The sequence below is a fragment of the Prionailurus bengalensis genome, chromosome B4 (assembly GCF_016509475.1).
Source record: "Prionailurus bengalensis isolate Pbe53 chromosome B4, Fcat_Pben_1.1_paternal_pri, whole genome shotgun sequence".
Classification (NCBI taxonomy): Eukaryota; Metazoa; Chordata; class Mammalia; order Carnivora; family Felidae; genus Prionailurus; species Prionailurus bengalensis.
The window spans coordinates 16,463,572-16,485,759 of record NC_057358.1 but is presented as its reverse complement, the minus strand read 5'-3'; the positions used below and the strand labels follow the sequence as shown (position 1 = coordinate 16,485,759).

General features: G+C 41.3%; 1 protein-coding gene across 1 annotated transcript in view; it reads right to left on the bottom strand.

Annotated features, from left to right (window-relative positions):
- The window catches only part of TMEM236 (transmembrane protein 236), a 33,666-nt gene extending 16,163 nt beyond the window's left edge, over positions 1 to 17,503 (bottom strand). The window contains 4 exon segments of the mRNA XM_043563516.1: positions 1,212 to 1,290; positions 1,292 to 1,354; positions 4,999 to 5,071; positions 17,053 to 17,503. Of these exon segments, the coding sequence (XP_043419451.1) occupies positions 1,212 to 1,290; positions 1,292 to 1,354; positions 4,999 to 5,071; positions 17,053 to 17,309 (472 nt within the window). The 5' untranslated portion in view covers positions 17,310 to 17,503.
- Positions 17,504 to 22,188: the final 4,685 nt, after the last annotated feature.

Genomic DNA, 22,188 nt, shown 5'->3' with positions numbered 1-22,188 from the left:
GTTCACTAAGAACTTACACAGAATGTTCACATTAACATGGAAGGTTATTAACACGGAAGAATTTTTAAAAACAATCCATTTTCAAGATAGGTTTGCATTGAGAAGGAATCTAGAGAAGTAGCAAAGAAAGTGGCAATTCCCAAATCTCCTCAGTTTGGAATAAATACACTGGACTCTGGAGGGCAGATGTAACTTGAGGGTACCTTTTCCTCATTAGATGGCCACTAGCTGCCTGCCACCTTAGCTACCTTGTCACCTGTGTTATGTTAAACATAACAACCATCGTCTCCCACCTAAGGACAAAGTGCAAAATATGAAGCTCAGAATCTCAGATTTCCTGGTGGCCTCCAACTCAGCTTTATTTTTCAATTTGAGGAGTAAGAGTGACCGGAAGGGTGGTGGCTCATGACCCATAAGTGATTCTCTGGTCTTTTCCTTCCTGGAGGTAGGAATCATCTCTATTACTCTCCAGAATTCCCCTGTGACTCACTCGCTTTAACCCATCCACCCCACCAGGAAGTGATTCGACAAAACCTACCCATTTCACGTATAAAATCTTGGTCATCCAATAACGATAGCATACACATATTATAAATTAAGCACAGATACTATCACATGAAATTAAGTGAAAGTTGAAGAAATTTAAGACCAAGTGAACAAAATATTCAATTAACAAAGTATCTTTTTTTTTTTTTTAAGACCAACCTATATTTAGTTTTGACTGATCCCTTTGGAGGAATGTGGTATATCTTGGTTTTGGTAGTGTGATCTTTAGCTTTTTGACAATCTACAATTAAAGACACATAATTCTCTAGGACATAACTTCAGTAGTCACATTAATTTCTATCAAAGATATCCAAAACTATATTTATTCATCTAAACTGAAAGGTTTTAAGAAGGTTTCTAAAATCTAAATCTATAATAATTTACTTAGATTATTTTCTTGCTAGAGTAAACATTAAGGTTTTTCTTATTAAGTATTTGCTAAGTTTATTAATTTATCAGTACTACCAAAATACAAATAAGAATAACTATTTAGCTATCAAAGTAGTTTTTAAAATAATTATATTTAGATCTTCATTTCTAATCTTCTAACTGTAATGTTAGAGGTAAGAAAAGGTATCATTAAACATGTCAATAGATAACTGGGCGACAGAAAGGTAAACAGTATGTCAAACTTTTAAAAATATTACATTTAAAAGAATACTTACAATTTTGCCACCTTCTAAGAGAATATATCCTGAGTTTTTCAATAATATCCACCACAATCAAGGAAGTCAGAACCAGAGAAAACTGACAGATCAGGTAAGGTATCAGGTAAGGTATCCGCAGAACCATGAATATTCTTTTGAACCTGTTTTCAGAAAAACCATTTAGAAGCATTACTTCTTTTGTGCTGTCTTTGTTTAAAATTCTTTTAATAGTCTGGAAGCAACATTAAATTAATTACAAAGACATTTACTAAAAGACTAGAAGCTTGATTTCCAGCTTTTCAGGTAATCAATCCCATTAGCTGTTGAAGGATTTGTAAAGATGTAATAAAGATTCTTATCAATGGAAGAGCTTTCAGTTCAAGAGAGAGCTTGGTAAATATGCACCAAAATATAACAGCAGGCTCCTGGTAATGGTGAGATGGGCAATTTCTTCCAACCCTACTGCTAAGCAGAGCCTCTGAGAGTCCCTACATCAAAGAATTAGGGGGATAGATATTGGAGTTCAGGGTCCTCCAAGAAGAAAGAGCCCAGGTTAACCCAGCCAGGTTTTGGGAGACTTCCTTCATCTGATTATGGTATCTACATAAAAACTTATGGCAAGCATCATATTCGTGGTGATATGTTAAGAGTTTTTCCTCTGAGATCTGGAAGATGACGAAAGTGCCACCATGATCAATTCTATGCAACGCTGTACTAGAGGTCCTAGCCAGTGTAATGAATCTAGAGAAAGAAATAAACACTGCAAGTATTGGAAAGAAAATAAATATATATCATTATTCATAGACTATATAATTGTATATGGGGAAAATCTCCATATGCAATAAAGGGAAAATGAGAGTAAAAAAAAATGATACTGCCAAAACAGAAGGCTTGAAATAGACCATGTATATATACAGAGTGATTTATAACAGAAGCAGCAGTACAGAGAAATGCGAGAAGACAGACTTTTTAATAAATAGTGCTCAGTGCATTGGATGCTATTTGGAGGTAAAAAACTGACTCCTTACTGCACAACATATACAAAAATTAGCTTCAGATGGATTGTGAATCTAAAAGAGAATGGCAGGGGCACCTCAGTGGCTCAGTTGGTTAAGTGTCCAACTTCAGCTCAGGTCATGATCTCATGGTTCATGGGTTCAAGCCCCACGTCGGGCTCTCTGCTATCAACGCAGAGCCCGCTTCAGACCTTCTGTCCCCTTCTCTCTCTGCCCCTTCCCCGCTTGTGCTCTTGCTCTCTCTCTAAAATAAACATTTTTAAAGTTAAAAAAAGAAAAAGAAAAGAAAATGGTAAAACATATAGGCTTCAAAGTATAATATAGGGGAATAGCTTCAGGACTTTGAGGGTCAGATTCGCACTATGACAAAATCTCTTCAAGTTGCCAAAATTACTATCCATGAAAAAAAAAACACTGGTAAATTGGACTATTTTAAATTAAGAACTCTTCACGCAAAATACCATTAAAATATTAAGTCACAAAGTGTGACTATATTTGCAATATATAAAATCACAAAGGGCTTGAGATCTGAATATATTAAAAACTTCTGAATTGATTTTAAAAAGATAAGTAACACGATAGGGAAAAAATGGCAAGATGAAAAAAGTGCTCAATTTCATTAATTTTTTAGATGTTTATTTATTTATTTATAGGGCGGGGGGAGCAGGCATAGAGAGAGAATCCCAAGTAAGCTTCATGCTGTCAGCGCAGAGCTCTTCGCGGGGCTTGATCTCACAAATTGTGAGATCACGACCTAAGCCGAGATCAAGAGCTTAACCAACTGAGCCACCCAGGTGCCCCTCAATTTCATTATATTGGGGAATGACAATTTAAAACTATAATGAGATTCAAGAATATATGCCCAACAGAATGGCTAAAAGACTTAGAATGTACGGTAGCTAGAATATGCAGCAACGGGTATGCTCATTCTCTGCTAGCGTTAAGTCTAAATTAGTAGAATCTCTTTGGGAGACTGGCATTTTCTGCTACAGTTGAACCTTTGACTATCTATGTCCCATCAGTTATACTCCTGCACATTAACTGAAATTCTTGCATATGTGCATCAAGAGACATACTCAAAGATGTTCACAGCAGCATTATTTATAATAGCCAAAACCGGAAACAACTGAAGTGGGCATCAGAGGCGGAAGTGATAAATAAATTGTAACGTATCCATAAAATGAAATGAATGAATTCACTCCACAGAATGAAAACAACGGAATACCATTGTACACAAAAGCCTGAATGACCCACACTTGTGAAAAAAAGAAGCCAGATACATATTAGGTAGATAGAAGAGAGATAAATGACAGATAATAGATAGAGAGACGGAGAGATAGAAAGGTATATAATTTTATCTCCAATTATAAAAAATTCAAAACAGACAAACCAATCTATGGAATTAGAAGTTAAGATAGAAATCATTGCAAAAAACATAGGGGTGGCTTTTAGGGAACTAGCAAAGCTTTATTTTTTGACCCTGAGTAGTGTTTACATAGGGGATTGCTTTGTGGTATTACATTAATATTGTACATTGTATGTTTTATGCACTTTCTGATTTGTGTGTCACACTTGAGTAAAAAATTAAACAAAAGAAGGAAAAAAGCAATAGTGGGTAAGGACGTAATAGAAAAGAATCAAAAAGGGCAATCATACTACAAATGTATCATCATTTTAGGATAATAGGTTTCCTTAAAAGGTTGTACGCTAGGTGGGGGGAAGATTGTACACTGAATTTTTAAAGGTCTTGGGAACCTCCTAAGTGCTTTACAGAGTCTTTTGGGAGGAGGGAAGAGAAAATGATAAATCTAGATTAAAATATTCACATATTGCTGTGTGATGCAAAGCACATCTATAGAGCCTTCCAAGGTTATTCTATACATTCACAGACTGTCCAAATGTAGCATCTAGGACACATTCTAACAATCATGTCTTTCTCATGACGTCATACACTACCCAGGACTCCCTCCCCTCGTGACACCTATCATAGCTATTCTAATAGCTGACTGCTTTTTCTCTCTACTATCAATAAGCAATTACTCAAGGCCAGAGACTCTCACATTTCCAGAGTGTTGTATCTCATTACCTAGCACAGTGCCTGGCATGTGATATGCACTTAATAACTACTTACTTGACATATAGATAAAATATAAAGTACTTTAACTTTTTTCACTTTGGAGACGTGAAAATTACATCTTTCAGAGCATTGTGCAAATTAATAAGGTTAATAGGGCATTCTTCTTTGAACTTGTCAGATAATAAAATTCTCACAGCCTGAAAGTTCTGCCTCTAATATTACTGTCCTGTAGATGCCTGTCTATCAGAATCCTTTTGAAGCTGCATTTAGTCAAAACATGAAGTCAAGCTTATTTTCAAATAAATATCATGTCCAAATCCTTAGGCAATGGATATATTATTAAAGGTCTTAGAACGTGAAGGGTATTCCCTCTGGATATCGTTTAGAATTGAGGACACTCGAAAAACAGGTGAAAAGCGGCAAATGTGAATCTACTTTTAAATTCCTTGCTTTTTTATGATCTTGGAATAACGTTCCTCTCTTTCACACACACACATAGAAGATATTTTTTTAATTGGTTGCTAGACCTTCTTTCACAATCACAGAGGGGGAAAAGTGATCTTAGTACTTTAAATATTCATATTGCAGCTTGGAAGAAGACTGGACAGAATAAACTTTAGGAAAAATTTCGGGCACACCGTTCTATAATATTCCGGTAATAGAGGAAATTTTTAAATCTCAAAATCTTGCAGAATGAAGAAAAAATCCATACCTCAGTCCTTGCGATAGAAAAGCTGAAGCTGGGAAGTGTGGTGAGTATAACACACATCATCATAACAGGTCTCCTAGCAAAGGACAAAAAAATAAGCAAAAGCAATAATGTACAAGATCAACAGTTCCGGTTACATTTTGCTAATTTAGCAGTTCCTGTTCCATTCATCTCTCATTTTTCTAAGAAGCTACTACTTCCCCATTTCCATTTCCCAAATGTTTCAGTATGGCAAAGGGGAACACATGCAAAACCCAGAATATTTTCTAGAACAAAGGTTCACCACCTTTGTTCCAGAAAAAAATAACTAGCCAGCCATGGACTTCCAAGAGCATCACCATGCAAGACAAATGACATTCAACATTTCCATAATTCCATAACTGGAATCCTGCCAAAAAGTTTCAGCTCTGGTGACCAACTGAAAAAAAGAATGTGACTTTTTTTTTTCTCCATGTTTGTTTATTTACTTTGAGGGGAGGAGGGGCAGAGAGGGAATCCCAAGTAGGCTCCAGGCTCAGTGCCACATCCAACACTGGGCTCTATCCCATGACTGCAAGATCAGGACCTGAGCCGATATCAAGAGTTGGATGCCACCCAGGCACCCCAAGAGCATGCCTTTCTTAAGTTATATTATACCCTATCATAACATTGATTTTTTTTTAAAGAAGACATTTAGAGATGTTGTACCAAGAATGCCTTCATTTAAAAAAAAATTTAATGTTTATTTACTTTTGAGAGAGAGAGAGAGAGAGAGAGACAGAGTGTGAGCGGGAGAGGGGCAGAGAGAGAGGGAGACACAGAATCTGCAGCAGGCTTCAGGCTCTGGGCTGTCAGCACAGAGCCTGACGTGGGGCTCAAACTCATGAACTGCAAGATCATGACCTGAGCTGAAGTCGGACGCTTAACTGACTGAGCCACCTAGGCACCCCACCAAGAATGATTTCAAATGAAAACATGTGGATATTTCTTACTTGAACTAAAAAAAAAAATCATGTGATATATATGTATATATACATATACATCACATGATTTTTCACACTGGTTTTTGGACCATTGGTTTTTTTCACAGTGGTTTTTGGACCACTTCTTAAAACCTTCATGAACAATTAATCAAAGAGTTAGTGAGATATAATACATATATAATACTCTATCTTATGACAGAAAGAATTAAAATGCTCACTTAGCATTATTAATTGATAGGAAGACAAAAGATGCTCAAAGCTTTTCTATGATGAAATATTTACATTTCCGTTCCTTAAATACACATTTTACTAATTACACTTATATGATAATGTGTTTCGAAGTACAAAAAGTGCTAACATAAGTTAGACGGCAGGATAGACCCGTCTCCTAGCCAGACTCAGTACGACCTGCTAAAACCAGAGGTACAATGGGGTTTTTGAGAGGTAGCTTTGCCTCCTTTTCTGAGCCCAGATCCAGGTTGCTGCAGCACCTGGCTCTGGCTGGAGCCTTCATGGAGCCCTCTTCTTCTCAGCTTGTGCTCTAAAAGGTGAGAGTGCCCCAGGGATTACTCCTGCACCTCCTCTTTATGCCTAATTGTCTCAAGCAATCCCATGGCTTTAATTTTATTTTAATGTTTATTTTTATTTGAGAGAGAGAGTGAGTGGGGAAGGGGCAGAAAGAGAGAGAGGGTGACACACAATGCAAAGCAGGCTCCAGGCTCTGAGCCATCAGCACAGAGCCCAACACAGGGCTTGAACTCATGAACTGTGAGATCATGACCTGAGCCGAAATCAGACACTTAACTGACTGAGCCACCCAGGCGCCCCTCCCATGGCTCTAAATATCAACCACTTACCCAGGACTTCCATATCTATACATAGACATAGATATAGACATAGACATTTTTTTTTTTTTTCTGAGCTCTGGGCTTGTATGCCCAACTCTGGCACCTCCACTTGGGTGTCTAATGGGCAACCCAGATTTAACATGCCTGAACAAAGACCCCACATCCCTGTTCCAATCATCAAATGCTCTCTGGTTTACTGCAAGTAGAATTATTGAAAGTACGTGTCACATCCATCCTTCGCTAACATCATAGCTCATTTACCATCATGTCTCATCTCCAAGAACTTCCTATCCAGTTTCCTGTTAATATTTCTATTCTTGCCTAGCAACGTTTTCTCCATAGAGCCAACTGTTATATTTTTAAAATGTAAAACACATCTTCTCACTGCCCTGCTCAAAAATCTCCAACGATAAGGGGTGGGGTGAATGAGGAGTTAGTGTTGAGTGGAGACAAGAATGAAGACGAAAAGGTTCTGTGGACGGATGGTGGTGATGGCACAACAGTGTGAATGAGTTTAATGCCACTGATACGTACACTTAAAAGTGGTTAAGTTGGTAAATTGTGCTACATGTATTTCACACAAAATACACACATCTGTGCATCTTACATATTTTTTAAAAATATCCAGTGGGTAAGCAATGTAACTGGAACAAATTTGAAACCTATTACCCGAGCCTACATGTTCTACATGACGTGGTTTCTCTTCTTTCTCCTAGTCTCTTTCTCACTTAGAATGACTTTCCTCTCCCTGGAAACCCACTTAACTCCAGCCATACTGGCTTTCTGGTTGTGTCATGATCACATCAAGCTTGCCTCATCTTCAAGTTGTACACTGTCTATACCTTCTGCCAGATGCCCCCCATTCCTGGTTCTTCCATGTTGGAGCCCTGATGTCATTCCAAATTATATGTATCTGCGGCCTTATGACTACCTGACGTTCTGCTGATTATTTCTTGTTTATTGTTTCACACATTCCTCTTTGCTGATCCTCAAAGTAAGTTCCGTGGAGGCAGGAAATTTATCTGAATGGTTTCACTACATTATCTCCACTAGCTAAAACCACATTTTTTGAGCCTTTTTTGTGCAGTGAAACTTCTGAGAATCTGGTAAATCCTATGGACCTTTTTCAAAACAGATTTCTTTTTAAACAAAAACAGAGCAATTATGTTGAAATACGGTATTCCAAATTCTTTTAAAAATTTTATACAGGAATATACGTGCCCATCTATGAACACGTTGTCTCCTTATTTTCTTTGGAACGCTCAAGAGCTAGTGGAAACTGAAATCATTCATAATGTCAAGGTAGCAAAGATCATTAGCCACATTAAGAAGTATCTGCAACATGGGGCGCCTGGGTGGTGCAGTCGGTTAAGCGTCCGACTTCAGCCAGGTCACGATCTCGCAGTCCGTGAGTTCGAGCCCCGCGTCGGGCTCTGGGCTGATGGCTCAGAGCCTGGAACCAGTTTCCGATTCTGTGTCTCCCTCTCTCTCTGCCCCTCCCCCGTTCATGCTCTGTCTCTCTCTGTCCCAAAAATAAATAAACACTGAAAAAAAAATTTTTTTTAAAAAAAAGAAGTATCTGCAACAATTGTAATGTGGTATGAAACAATCTAACATATATGATATGAAAAGATCTACTTAATGAAGTTATTAGGTTCTGGTACTTGTAGTGTGCTTTGTTACCAACATGCAAAATGGAAAGAAATGCTAGTTTTCAGTTAGAGGCTACAGGGCAAATGAAGATGCAACCTGTTTCTAATCCAAGTGCTGCATCTTATGTATCCAGAAATAATGATAATCTGTATTTTAAAATCTTGACTTACTGCTAACATAGATGTATTATAATTTATTAATAAGTGTTGTGGGTTAAATTATGTTCCTCCCCAAAGATTATGTTCAAGTTTCAACTCCTGGTACTTTACAGTGTAACCTTATCTGGAAATACGGTCTTTCCAGAGCTAGTAAGTTAAAATGAGGTCATTAAGGTGGGCCCTAATCCAACACGACTGGTGTCCTTATTAAAAGGGAAAATTTGGAGAATGTACAGAGGGAGGATTATGTGAAGAAACGCAGGAAGACACCATGTGACGATGAAGGCAGAGATCAATCAGGGTGACGCATCTGTAAGCCAAGGAACGCCAGAGTGCCGGTGAACCACCAGCCCTCAGAAAGAACCAGTGGACACTTCGATCTCAAGACGACTAGCCTCCAGAACAGGGACACAACACATTTGTCACCCAGTACTTTGTTATGGCTATGCTACAAAACTAACACAGAGTTTGCTCTACAGGTAGGGGGTACTACTGGTAACAAATACCTAAAAATGTGGAAGTGGCTTTGGAACAGGGTAATGGGTAATCTGGAAGAGTCTGAAGACACATGATAGAAACAGGCTAGACTGCCTAGAAGAGACTGTTAGAAAAATATGGGCATTACAGGAGATTCTGGTGAAAGCTAGGAGAGAAAAAGAGGAGAGATGTAGAAAAGCCTCTAACAATCTTAGAGAATATGCACATTGTCCCAAACAGAAATGCTACAAACATGAATGTTCAAGGTGTTTCTGGTGAAGTCTCAGGCAGAAAGGAGGACCATGTTGTTGGCAACTGGAGGAAAGGTGATCCTTTCTAGAAAGTGGCAGAGGGGCGCCTGGGTGGCTCAGTCGGTTGAGCGGCCGGCTTCGGCTCAGGTCATGATCTCGCGGTCCGTGAGTTCGAGCCCCGCGTCGGGCTCTGTGCTGACAGCTCAGAGTCTGGAGCCTGTTTCAGATTCTGTGTCTCCCTCTCTCTGTGACCTTCCCCCATTCATGCTCTGTCTCTCTCTGTCTCAAAAATAAATAAACGTTAAAAAAAATTAAAAAAAAAAAAGAAAGTGGCAGAACCTTGGCTGAACTGTGTTCTGCTGGGTAGAAAATAGAACCCACAGTCGACGAACTCAGATATTTAGCTGAGATTTCTAAGCAAAACACTGAAGGCACTGCTGATGATAGCAAAATACAAGAGGAGGGGAATAAATTGACGAAGGAATTGTTAAGCAAAAAGGAACCAGAACTTAGTAAAATATAAGAGGAGAGAGAGAGATAAATTGAAGAAGGAATCGTTAAGCAAAAAGGAACCAGAACTTGAAGATTTGGATATTTCTCAGTCTATCCATATTGTAGAAAATGAAAGGATGTGTTCTAGAGAGGATACTAAGGGTGTGCCTTGTGAACCCAATCACCTATCTCAGCAGAAATATTGGCACTGCCAGCTTGGACTAACGGGGGACAGAGATGGGACAAAAGGAAGGAAGGCTGTTAGACTTCTGGGATGCAACAGGCAGGAAATGGGCTGGTGGAGCTACTTGGCTGTGAATATGTATTATCCTCTGAGATGGCTCTAGGGGCCTGAGAGGCTCCACTGCAGGCCCAGAGGCTCCCTCCTTAGACCCAGAGGCCAGGGAAGGAAAGGCTCTCCCATCCTGAGGGCAGAACGTCCAGCCACAGAGGATTATTGTCAAGCCTTACAATTTAGTGACATTTGCCCCACTAGGTTTCAGTGAATCTATTCTGCATGTGGGAAGAACATGAATTTGGGGGAGGGCCAGAGGGCAGACTGTCACAGGTTGAATTATGTTCCCCTAAAAGAGACATGTTGAAGTCCCAACCTCCTAGTACCTCAGAATGGGACTGTATTTGGAAATAGTGTTTCCAGAGGCAATAAGTTAACAATTAGGGTGGGCCCTAATGCAACAAGACCGGTGTCCTCATGAAAAGGGAAAATTGGGAGACAGATACGCACAGAGGAAAGACTATGTGAGGAGATACAGGGAGGAACACTATGCGACGATGGAAGGTAGACATCAGGGTGATGCGTCTATAAGCTAAAGAATGCTAAAGAGTGCCAGCGAACGACCAGAAGCTGGGAGAGAGGCCTGGGACGGATTCTCCCAACAGCCCTCAAAGGAACCAACCAACACCGTGATCTCGGATTTCTAACCTCCACAAGTGGGAGATAATACATGTCTATCATTTAAGCCCCCACGTTTGTGGTAGTTTGCAACAGCAATCTTAGGAAATCTATACAATGAAATTTATGCTGGAAATGCCACAGACACATCTTTGAAGGGGGACTCACGCTAAGACTAGTGCAAGGCTTCAATGAGAGCACAACACGGCTGAGGAGAAGGACCTGTAGACATGGTGTAAGTCCGGATGGAAGATGAGTTAGAGCACTACAGAGCTCTGTGCGTGTCTGTAGTAAAGCATCAGGAAGAAGGTCTCCCCCAGGAGTAGGCCCACGAAGAAAGACCTGAGTTCAAGCCACGGTGAGTTAAAGATTCCTATTTGTGCAGCAAGAATTCTGACCATGAGATTTCTCACAGGGAAAGCACAGGGAACGGAATGCATCAGATAATAACTTGGGAAACCACTCTGCTCAGAAACCCCTAACCATTCTCGATCACCTAGCTCTTCAAGTCAAGGCTTCCTTCCTTGACTTTCAAGGCTTCCCACAATCTGCCATTAACTTCCCAACAAAAAACACTAACCCCAGTGAGCTCATGCAACAAGCCAAGTTCTGCATTCATCCATTCACCCACTCATCCAAGCCCTTGTTAAATGTGTGAACTACACTCAGTTGTAAGGACAGAAAGACACATAAGGCACTGTCTGGCTTTATGGCACTTACAGGCTCAGGAAGTTGCCTAAGCACAAGATGAGGTAACCGTGTGACAAGAGCAAGTTTTTCTAGGAGTTTTAGTCTCAGTTATGAGACTCAGTTATGAAAGTGACACTGTTGCAGTTGAAGTCAATACCTCACACCAATAGCTGCATCAACAGGACAGCTGGGTATCAATGAGATCATGTCTGGACATTAACAAGTCATCATCCCAAGGAAATATCCAAAAGGGAAAAAGGTCCAGAAATCACAGGACAAGAATACCTGATAAAGCCTGGACACTGGAGAAGGGAAGACTTCGCAGACTGCCATGGGACACAGTTGAGATGTGTATACTTTTAAACATTTGAAAAACGTTCATATAGACACAGTGAGCTCAGGAAAGTCACCTCTGGAGACACGGTTTTGGGACTGATCATCATATAAGTAGCATTTTATATTATGAGCCAATGAGAGTACTTGCAAAGCAATCAAAAGGGAAAAATGGGGGAGGGGGAAATGGATAGAGCTCCTGGCCATGGCCAAATTCACTGGCATATAAAGGGAGGGCAGGGGCGCCTGGGTGGCTCAGTCAGTTAAGCTTCAGACTTCGTCTCAGGTCATGATCTCATGGGTTGTGGGTTCCAGCCCTGTGTCAGGCTCTGTGCTGACAGCTCAGAGCCTGGAGCCTGCTTCCGATTCTGTGCCTCCCTCTCTCTCTGCCCCTCCCCCACTCGCACTCTGTCTCTCAAAAAGAAATAAACATTAAAAAATTTTTTAAAAAATTTTAAATAAGAGGCCCATTGTTTACCCGCATTGTAAGAAAAGAGTGTAGAACTCTCAGGTGCCTTCGAGCTTTAGGATTCTATGGTATAATGCCAATACCATTGTACAAGCAAGGCGAAGAGTCGATTTTTAAGGGGCAGGACTGATGTGCAGAAAACATTTTTCATGAAGATTTTTACTCTGTCAACAAGGACTGCAAAGGAAGGGGGATGGGGAAAAGAAGCAAAGGACAAGACACGAGCTGGTGAAGGCTATCAGAGCCCCAGCATCAGTGAAGAAAATGTTCTTCATGCTTCCCTGAACAAAACCGTCAGGACAAATGATGTGACATCGGACTTGAATGTATGAAAACGTGGGGAACCATGGCCATGTATGATGGTCCTGGAAGTTAATGCCTCACTGGGGTGAGAAAACAGTCATGGAGAACACAGAGGTGATGCCAGAGACACAAAAGAGGGAGAATTAATGGGATTTGGTGACTTATTGCACAAAGTGGGAGAGAAAAGCACGTGTAAATATACTCTTTCTGATTTACTGGATTCGGTGGGGCAAGGAAGAAAAAGCCTGTCGTCAAGTATCGGAAAATAATTGCTACTGAGTAGTTAAGGAGAGGAGAGTCCACTGGGAGACATGGGGGTGCTGTTAAGCGCCCGTGTTTAGTTCACGGTGATTAACGGATGATCTTCCCAGGACTGAAAAGGGCAATCTCTACTTCCTTCAGTTTATCCAGCCCGTCCGGCAGTGCCCAGATGTTATTCGTGCTGTGCACATGCCCTGTGTGTGCCACTGTGGAACAGTAAGGTGTTCAAGAGACCAGGCTGTGGAGACAGAACCCCCTGAAGTCAGCGTGGGCTCCACGGCTCACTGGCTGTGTGGTTGTGTAACTTCGCGCCTCAGTTCCCTCATTTGTAAGATGGGCACTGTAAGTCTTCTTACCCATAAAGGTTAGAGAATTAACTAAAATAATATAGGCAATGTGTTTACACCCATGCTTGGTACATAGCAGCTGTTCAACAAAGACTTGCTTTTATTTTACTGCAACTACAACAGCTACTACTGTTACTACCACTGTCTTAAACGAATCGACAGCAAATTCTGTCTAAGAGATTAAGGACTTAAGCAAGGCAAAATGCAGTCCAAAATGTTGGGGTCTTTCCAAGGGGGCACTGCCCAGAATTCCTGACATGTCACGATCTAAAGTAATTATACGCTGAAAGACTTGAGAGAATTCCTGAAACGCAGCCCAGGGTCCCAAGGCATTCTGAGAATCCGCACAAATTCTCCATCATTATCCTATCCCCTGGGACCCTCTTCACTGATATCTTCCCCAGGTGCAGGCTAGCCCTATAGTTCAATGGTTTCGCATGTTCACTAACACCCCAGGAAAGGATTTCTCTCATTTACTGGGATATACAATTTGGTGTGTTTGTAAATAGCTTTTCCTCATTCCTCAAATCATCTCCCTAGCCTATTACGAATTAAGACAGGCATCCCTGAAAAGAAACAATCATTCTAAAGAGAATGAGGAAGTGTCCCACAAAAGTAAAGAGCACAGGATTAAAGTTCAGGCTCTACTGTTGATTTAGTGTGTATGTCTTAAGCTCTCTGACATTGTTTCCTTCCTTACCAAATAGGAATTATATCCCTTGGTCAACCTCGTAACCCTGATGTGCAGGTCAAGTGAAAAAATAAAACATAAAAGCACTGTATATATGCCAAATACTTTGTAAGATATTCGTTGATATCACGCTATCGGCCTTCATTTTGCTCGAAGGATAAAAGAGACCTCCAAGATTTTCTAAGTTCAAAGAGTATCGCTGATGGCATATAATTTTCTTCAGTTTAATCAGTTTTGTCATCAGTTCTACTATTTCTCATTCGGAGGATTAAACAAGATCATGTTTTAAATGGAAATACTAAATTCAGCCTGAGGTAATAACAATAATATGCACTGAATCCTTCCCATGTGCCAGGTATTATGCATGGAACTTTATCTGCATAATCTTATTCCGTTTCTTAAAACAGCACTCGGGTGAAAAACCGAGGTTGTCCCCATTTTGCTCACGAGACAATTAAAATTCAAAGAACTTAAATAACTCATACAAGTCCTCGCAGTCAATGTCAAAACTGGGATTTGAACTCAGGTCCGCACCGCTTAGCTGTGTGGCCAGGACATACACTCTACTAGCTGGATAACTCATTCTCTCCTAAATACCAGATTCATGGGGCTAACAATGCCCATAGGAACCTACAGTAAGAGACAGCAATATGACAGCGCTCATGAATGAGGCTATGAGGAAATAATTTCAGTTTCATTGAAATTACAGATAACCTATAGTGTATCTATTTAGAACACCTGGGGCCAGCCACACCTGCAAAGGAAAATGGAAGGCCAGAAGAGTGTTTCCCTGAAGAATTCACTGAAAGATGTAATTGGGACAGCCCAGGACATGTTAGCCCAAGGGGGACACGTGAACCAGATTTATAAAACAGAACGTGCACTGGAAAGTAGAAATAGATGAAGGACCACACTGCCTTCCTTACTCTCAAATGCCTCCAGTAGATTCGGACCTTGTCACTCAAAGAGGCAGTTTAGGACAGTGGCTGAAATACCAAATATGGAGTCAGAAGGACAGAGGTCCAAAGTCTCGTCCTCTCACTCACTAGTTATTGACCAGGGAAGTTGCATAACCCTTCTCTGATAAGGGAAACCAAGTTTCCCTTTGGGAATAATAATGATAAAGTCATGAAAATAACTCCCTCACAAGATGGTATAGAAGGAAATGAAATTCACATATAAATCTCTAAGCACATACGTGATCAGTAAAGAAGCAGTTATAACTTGATGATGATGATGATGATGATGATGATGGTAATAACTGATATGGAAGGTTTGCTGCCTGAATGATATTCAGAACCTAGGATCCTAGAGGTTTGAGTCAATGGCAAAAAAAAAAAAAAAAAAGAATCAAGGAGTGCCTTCCGGGGCTGGAGTAAACTAATAGAAAGCCACTGGTCATTTGGGTGTTCCATTCTTCCCTCAAAACTCCCAGCCCAGCCAGGAGTCCTGGACAGTCAAAGCAACTCCTAGGTGATATGAGGAGTGGAGGGCCCAATTCCACTTGACAGATATCCTGAGGATTCGGGTCAAGGTTTGGAAAATCCTTAAACTGCACCGATAAACGTTGTGTAAACCAAATGGTTTACTTCTGGAAACCCTTCAAGATCTTTGCCCTCAGGGAACTGAAAGTCCCCCGGGCAAGTTTCATGGAGCCACATCCTAAATCGACACCTAAAGGACCTCTTGAACTCCACACTTGGGCTCTCCAGGTCTGCATCCTCCCGACAGTATTTCTAGCTAGATTTCTGTATCTATTATTTTTACATTTCTGCCCTTGTTAAAATCTCTGCTGCTTGCTTTTCAAGTGGGTTGATGTTGTTTGACTTTAAAATAAAAGATCAGCCTGAAAGAAGGATTAACTTATCAAAGAAAACTAAGAAATCTTAGATGAGTAGAAATCTGATCTAAAGTTCCAAAAGGGGACTGCCTGGGTGGCTTAGTCAGTTAAACATCGGACTCTAGATTTTGGCTCAGGTCATGATCGCATAGTTCTTGAGTTTGAGCCCCACATGGGGCTCTGTGCTGTCAGTGCAGAGCCTGCTTGGGATAGTCTCTCTTTCCTCTCTCTCTCTCTGCCTTCCCCCCACTTGTCCTCTCCCCCCACTCTAAATAAATAAGTAAATAAACTTAAAAAAATAGTGGCATCTGGGTGGCTCAGTCAGTTAAGCATCTGACTTCAGCTTAGGTCATGATCTTACAGTTTGTGAGTTCGAGCCCCACTTTAGGCTCTGTGCTGACAGCTCAGAGCCTGAAGCCTGCTTCGGATTCTGTGTTTGCCTCTCTCTCACTCTCACTCTGTCTCTCCCTCTCTCAAAAATAAACAAACACTAAATTAAAAAAATTTTTTTAATAAATAAAGATCTGAAAGGAAAAATATCTTAGTATCTGAAATAATTTGTACTCAATACAGGTGATACAACATTAGCTAAACTGTTAAGTTAAAGCAACATTAGATCTCAATTTATTTAAAATATTTCTGTATTATTATTGAAATAGTCCCCCCCCACCACCACCAGGGTAAAAAAAATTTACTAACATAGTAAAGTATTATTTTTAAAAATCTAAACGAAGGAACTGGGTGCTATATGTAAGCAATGAACCATGGGAATCTACCCCCAAAACTAAGAGCACACTTTACATACTGTATGTTAGTCAATTTGACGATAAATTATATTTAAAATAATAATAACAATAAAAAATCTAAGCAAAGGAACCAGTTAAAAATCTCAGTTGGCTAAAGGCCAAAGGATGCTTCAGACCCGAAAAACAATGCAATTAGACATTTCAAAATAGACATTACTTTGTTTCGTAAAGTAATGTAAATGTTTGTAAAAGTAAAATTCCATATTATCATTCTATAATTAAGATTTCTATAAATTAGCTGTGATGACTTTATGCAATTCAGTGAACAAAGGAATTAGGGCCAACATATAGTACTCAGGGTATCATAGACTCATGCTAACTACGAACTTATGAATACATGTAATTTGTTGCTAACAGGCAGTAAAAAAGGCCCCTATAAAAACATAGAAGATACCATAATAGCAATACAATTATAGAAATGGTGACAATGACTTCTCATTAGTCATAATGTGCATATACATTATGCACATTTGTGCTATGCTAACATCCCTACAGGTAGCACCTGAGAAATTCTCTATGAAAGCATCACAGAGATTCCTTGCTTTAAGAATCCTTTTACTTACCATCCTTTAATTTTTTTGGAAAAGGCATGCTTCCTGTATAAGAGAACTTTTATGGGAACCCAAATCAGCAGAGTCACTGAAGCCACATAGGCAATCGAACAGGAAACAATCAGCCAATAATGTGTTTTCTCAGGGCTCCCCGTCGTTGTTTGATAGGTGGTGGCAAACTGTTCCACAATCACAAGCGTGGGAATGGAGAAAGCAGCAAACTCGAAAAGCTCAAAAACCACGAGCTTGATCAGTTTTCCAGAAACCATCCTGAGGAAGGGCAAGCTGCTGAAGATCAAACACTCCCCTTTTGATGGCCAGCAGCATATGGACACAGATACTCAACTACGATTAAGTTCCTTGTACCGAAATCACCAACTGGTGACTTTTTATTCTTTTATTGACCCTCATATGGTTCAATGATCTTCCAGCTTAACAAGCGAGGTCTCTTAAAGAAACAGAACAGTTGTGGAAATGACCACTTAATGTGTTTGCACAGCCATTATTCAGGGTCAAATGAACTTCTGAATATGTTTTCGAGGCACTGGTAAAAAAGCAAGTCTTTGAGCTTTGATTGCTAATTTGAGCACAGAGAAAAATTTACGCAATATTTAAACACCTGTTAAGTAGAACCACCAGAATCCCCTAATTTTAGACTTAAAGGAGAAGAAGAGCTGTAATCCAATCCCCTATTTTTATATCTAAGCAAATCCAGGCAAAAAGAGATACCCCAAACCTGTGTCTTCATCGTAGAAGACTACCCCTCGCTTTCCTTCAAAGTGCTTTGAGAAGGGAGTTTGGATTCACATTGCCAACCTCCTAACCACACTTCTTCCTGGTACTTGAACTATTGATTCTTGCATATAAATTGCCACTGTGGCACAGGTTAACATTCTTATTTTGCTGGTCAGGAAACGAACACGGTGATGTTAGAAACCTGTTATCAGGATTAACATATTAACAGCAGCCTATATCGAGTCCAAAAGCATATCAAATATTTAAAAGGCAACAATCATCTCCATGAATATCGTTCCTTCCAAAACTTTTGAGCTCCTATGACGAGCACTTTGCTTTTGTTAGGTGCTGGGGGTGTGAAGGTAGGTGAAGGACAGTAGGTTTCTGCCCTAAAAATGCTCACAGCCCAGTGGAGAAAAGAAACCCGTGAACAACCAAAATAACTGAGGTCAGAAGTATAATGTAAATGCTATGGTAACTTAACGCAGAGAACTTCCTCTTCGGGCTGTGTGAAGGGGAGGGAAAGAGAAGGACAAGGAGGCAGGTTTTGGGGCATCAGTGACATTCCAGATCCACACACACACACAAAAGACAGGAGGCCATAGTGGTTCTGAGAATCTGGTGTCGTGTGGCAGAGGTAGGGACAGGTGATGTTAGGATTGGCTTTGGGTCGGAATGTAAACATTCCATGAAGGGTTTTGGTGTGGGGTGGTGTGTGTGTGTGTGTGTGTGTGTGTGTGTGTGTGTGTGTGTGTGTGGCAGGCAGTGAAAAAGCAACGTTGTCCGGACAGAGGAAGCACTTACTCCATCATTTGGAAAAGGAAGTGAGTGCTGGTGTGGAGGAAAGGGCAGGAGCAGCGCCCACCTGGAGGAGGGAAGGCAGCGGGGAGCCACAGAGCACCCGGAGGGAGACCCTTGGCTACAACCAGTGAAGGAAGAGGGGGGAGGAGAGCACCCGATCCAACAGACCCCGAGTCTGATTCCTTCCACATGCTTGCCTCTTTAGACGGCTTGCCCTGTGCCTGCTGGCAGACTGACACAAACCAGTATTTTTCTGGGTCCCTCGGGCCCTCTGCAGAAGGGGCCATGCGTCGCCTGGCTGCCCAGTGAACCCAGGACGCTGGCGGCAGCTGAGGGTTAACGCCTCCTGCCCTCCCGCTGCAGAATTAGGCAGCTGCATCCTCCAGCTATTTTATCTGGACTTGAACAAAATTTCTATTGAAGAGAGACGAGACACAAATTATATTCTAACCTCCTCGCCCTCTGTCTCGAGTCATCAGTGCTATGCTGTAGGGCAATTTCTTCCACAGACTTTGTACATTAATAGGAATTGTGACCTGAGCATCTGAAGACAGTTGTTGAATAAAACTGCCTGGCTCCACGCAAAAGGACTCTTGCCTGGGTCTATAATTCCATTTGAAATGCTCCATTTTTATGCCCACGTAGGGGAATGTAAGAATGACATGCGCTCTGTATGTCTCACCTAGAATTTTCCTCTGGTTCCTAATCTCTCTTCACCTTTACCTTCAAAGACAACGTTCGTGTGACGGGACCTGCTGCTGTCCACGACATGAACTGCACTGATAACAGTACTTTGTCGGAACAGGAGGGAGGCCATGATTCCCACCCTCTACCGACAATAAGCCCACCCCCATGTAATGGAACAAGCACCTGTGTTAACGCTGTTCGTGGAACACTTTCTACGAGCAGATCATGGTAGAGACACAGTCCTTCCTGACTTACATTCTGACTGGGGAGATGTTACAAATGCACAGGTAAGGTCTGAGAAGGTGTGATCCTGGAAAGTCAGGATCCTTCTCCAGCCACATCTGGATGAATAGGAACCCTGGGCTACAGAAATGTCCCTCCATAACTGGGCCACTTGCTGCTGCTTGGAAATGTGAACTCAGACACATAGGGAGAATTTGGTCAGTGGAATGAAGGGAGGCCATGACTCTGAGTCAGGATTAAAACAACCTGGACTGTACATGCTTGTCACCCTGGCCTGTTGTGACACTCAGGACTCATTTGCTGAATGAACAAATGGAAGCCAAATGGTGAGAGAATAGAAGAGTGAGTACACAGAGGGTGAGAAGACAGGGAGATGCCAGCACATCAAAAAATGCCAGTCCCTCCGTTGTGGAACATTCCAGTTCACATGTATTCTTAAAAACAGGCTCTTTGTTCTTTGCAACTGAAAGAGCTTGAGTACAACACAAAGCAACAGATTTCAGAGCAGGGGCCAAGGGGCACCCAGGTGGCTCAGTCCATTAAGCGTCTGACTTGGGCTCAGGTCATGGTCTCACAGTTCGTGGGTTTGAGCCCCGCGTCTGGCTCTGTACTGACAGCTCAGTCCCTGGAGCCTGCTTCGGATTCTGTGTCTCCCTCTCTCTCTGCCCCTCCCCTACTTTTGTTCTCTTTCAAAAATAAATAAATATTTTAAAAAAAAGAGTGTAGGAGCCAATATTACACAAAAACAATACGTAAAATTACTGGGTGATTCAGAAGAGAGGGTTGAAAAAAATCAAAGCGGAGTTGATCAGAGAGGTCTTCTCAGAGGAGGTGAGTTTTGGCCAAATTGATTTTTGTATTGACTCAAAGCAATATCCATATATTACAAAGCAAACTTCTCTATATCATACAATGACATTTTCTTTGAAAAATAGTTCTGGGGATGCCTGGGTGGCTCAGTCCATTAAGCGTCTGACTCTTGATTTCAGCTCAGGTCATGATCTCACGGTCACAAGTTCAAGCCCTGCATCAGGCCCTGTGCTGGTGGTAGGGAGCCTGCTTGGGTTTCTCTCTCTCTCCCTTTCTCTCTGCCCCTCCCCCACTTGTATACTGTCTTTCTTTCTCTCTTGCTCTCTCTCTCTCCCTCTCTCAAAATAAATAAATAAGCTTAAAAAAATAGTTCTAAGAATGTTCGTGATGCAGTGAGGGGTAGGAGAGTGAAGCAAGTTGCAGATGCTGTGTATGACGATGCGAATGGTGCAATCGCATTTTTGTTTTAAAACATTATAGTTGTGGGGCACCTGGGTGGCTCAGTCGTTTGAGTCTCCAACTCTAGATTTCCACTCAGTTCATGGGATCGAGCCCTGAGTGGGGCTCCATGCTGGGTGTGGAGCCTGCTTGAGATTCTCTCCCTCTCCCCTTACCCCTCTCCCCTGATCATGCTCTTTCTCTCAAAAATAAATAAACAAATAAGTGAATAAACAAATAGGGGTGCCTGGGTGGCTCAGTCAGTTGGGTGCCCAACTTCAGCTTAGGTCATGATCTCATGGTTTGTGAGTTTGAGCCCTGGGTCAGGCTCTGTGCTGACAGCTCAGAGCCTGGAGCCCACTTTGGATTCTGTATCTCCCTCTCTCTATGCTCCTCCCCAGTTTGTACTCGGTCTCTCTCTCTCTCTCCCCAAAAATAAATAAACATTTAAATAAAATAAAATTAAATAAATAAATAAATAAATAAATAAATAAAATCACAGCTGTGGATTTAAGCATAAATTAAAAATCCAGAAATACACTCACCAAACTGTTAACAGAGCTCCTGTGGGGAACGGGCGAGGTAGGGTGGAGGGGTTTTTACTTTTGATTTATTAATATTTGCATAGCTGCAATATTTGACCAGCATAACAGTTAGAAAATAAATTAAGATTAATAGAAATCAATTAAAGAAAGCAATTCTGGCTTAGTGAAATGTTTACACTGTATTTTTTAAATCTTTCCTCCACCAATTTGTTTTCCCTCACTTCTCAGCAGAAGCAAAATAAATAAATTCCACTTCCGCTTATCCCTTAAATGGCGGCACAAAAGAGCAGCAAAATAGCCAAGAGGCAAGCGGAAGACGAGAAGAGCCTTGGATAACTATTTGCCGGCTGGTAGTCAGGGCTGACTTTTATCGCCTTCTCCTGATCTCACATGAGGACGGGAGGAGAGTGGCCTTCATCCTGCATGCCCTGCTCTGAGACCCTTCCTTACTCTCCTTCTCCAAGCAGAAGGAAGCATTTCCTCCTTTGAGTCAAAACCCCTTTTGAATCCTTCTGAATTCCTCCCCTCTTGTACTGTAGCACTTCTCTCCCTATGTTGTAGGCACACTGGGTCCCCTATACAACGGGAAGCTCTCTGAAGGCAGAGAACACCTTCCTTCACCTATGTCTCATCGTTTCTCAGCACAGTGCGTATTACATAATAGGCCCTTGAAAAATATTTGTGGAGGGAACGGATGGAGATGAAGGCTAAGAGACGTGGTAGGCAGCAGGGGAATGTGCCAGGCTTGGAGAATGGCCAACTCATCTTTTATTCCAAGGGGATTCTTGTTCCCACACTGACCTTTCAGAAGGAGAAATTATGTATTACCCGTCCCAATACAGTCTGCTCACTCAGCCTACGGAGCTTCAATTTCCTTGTGTGATCCCAA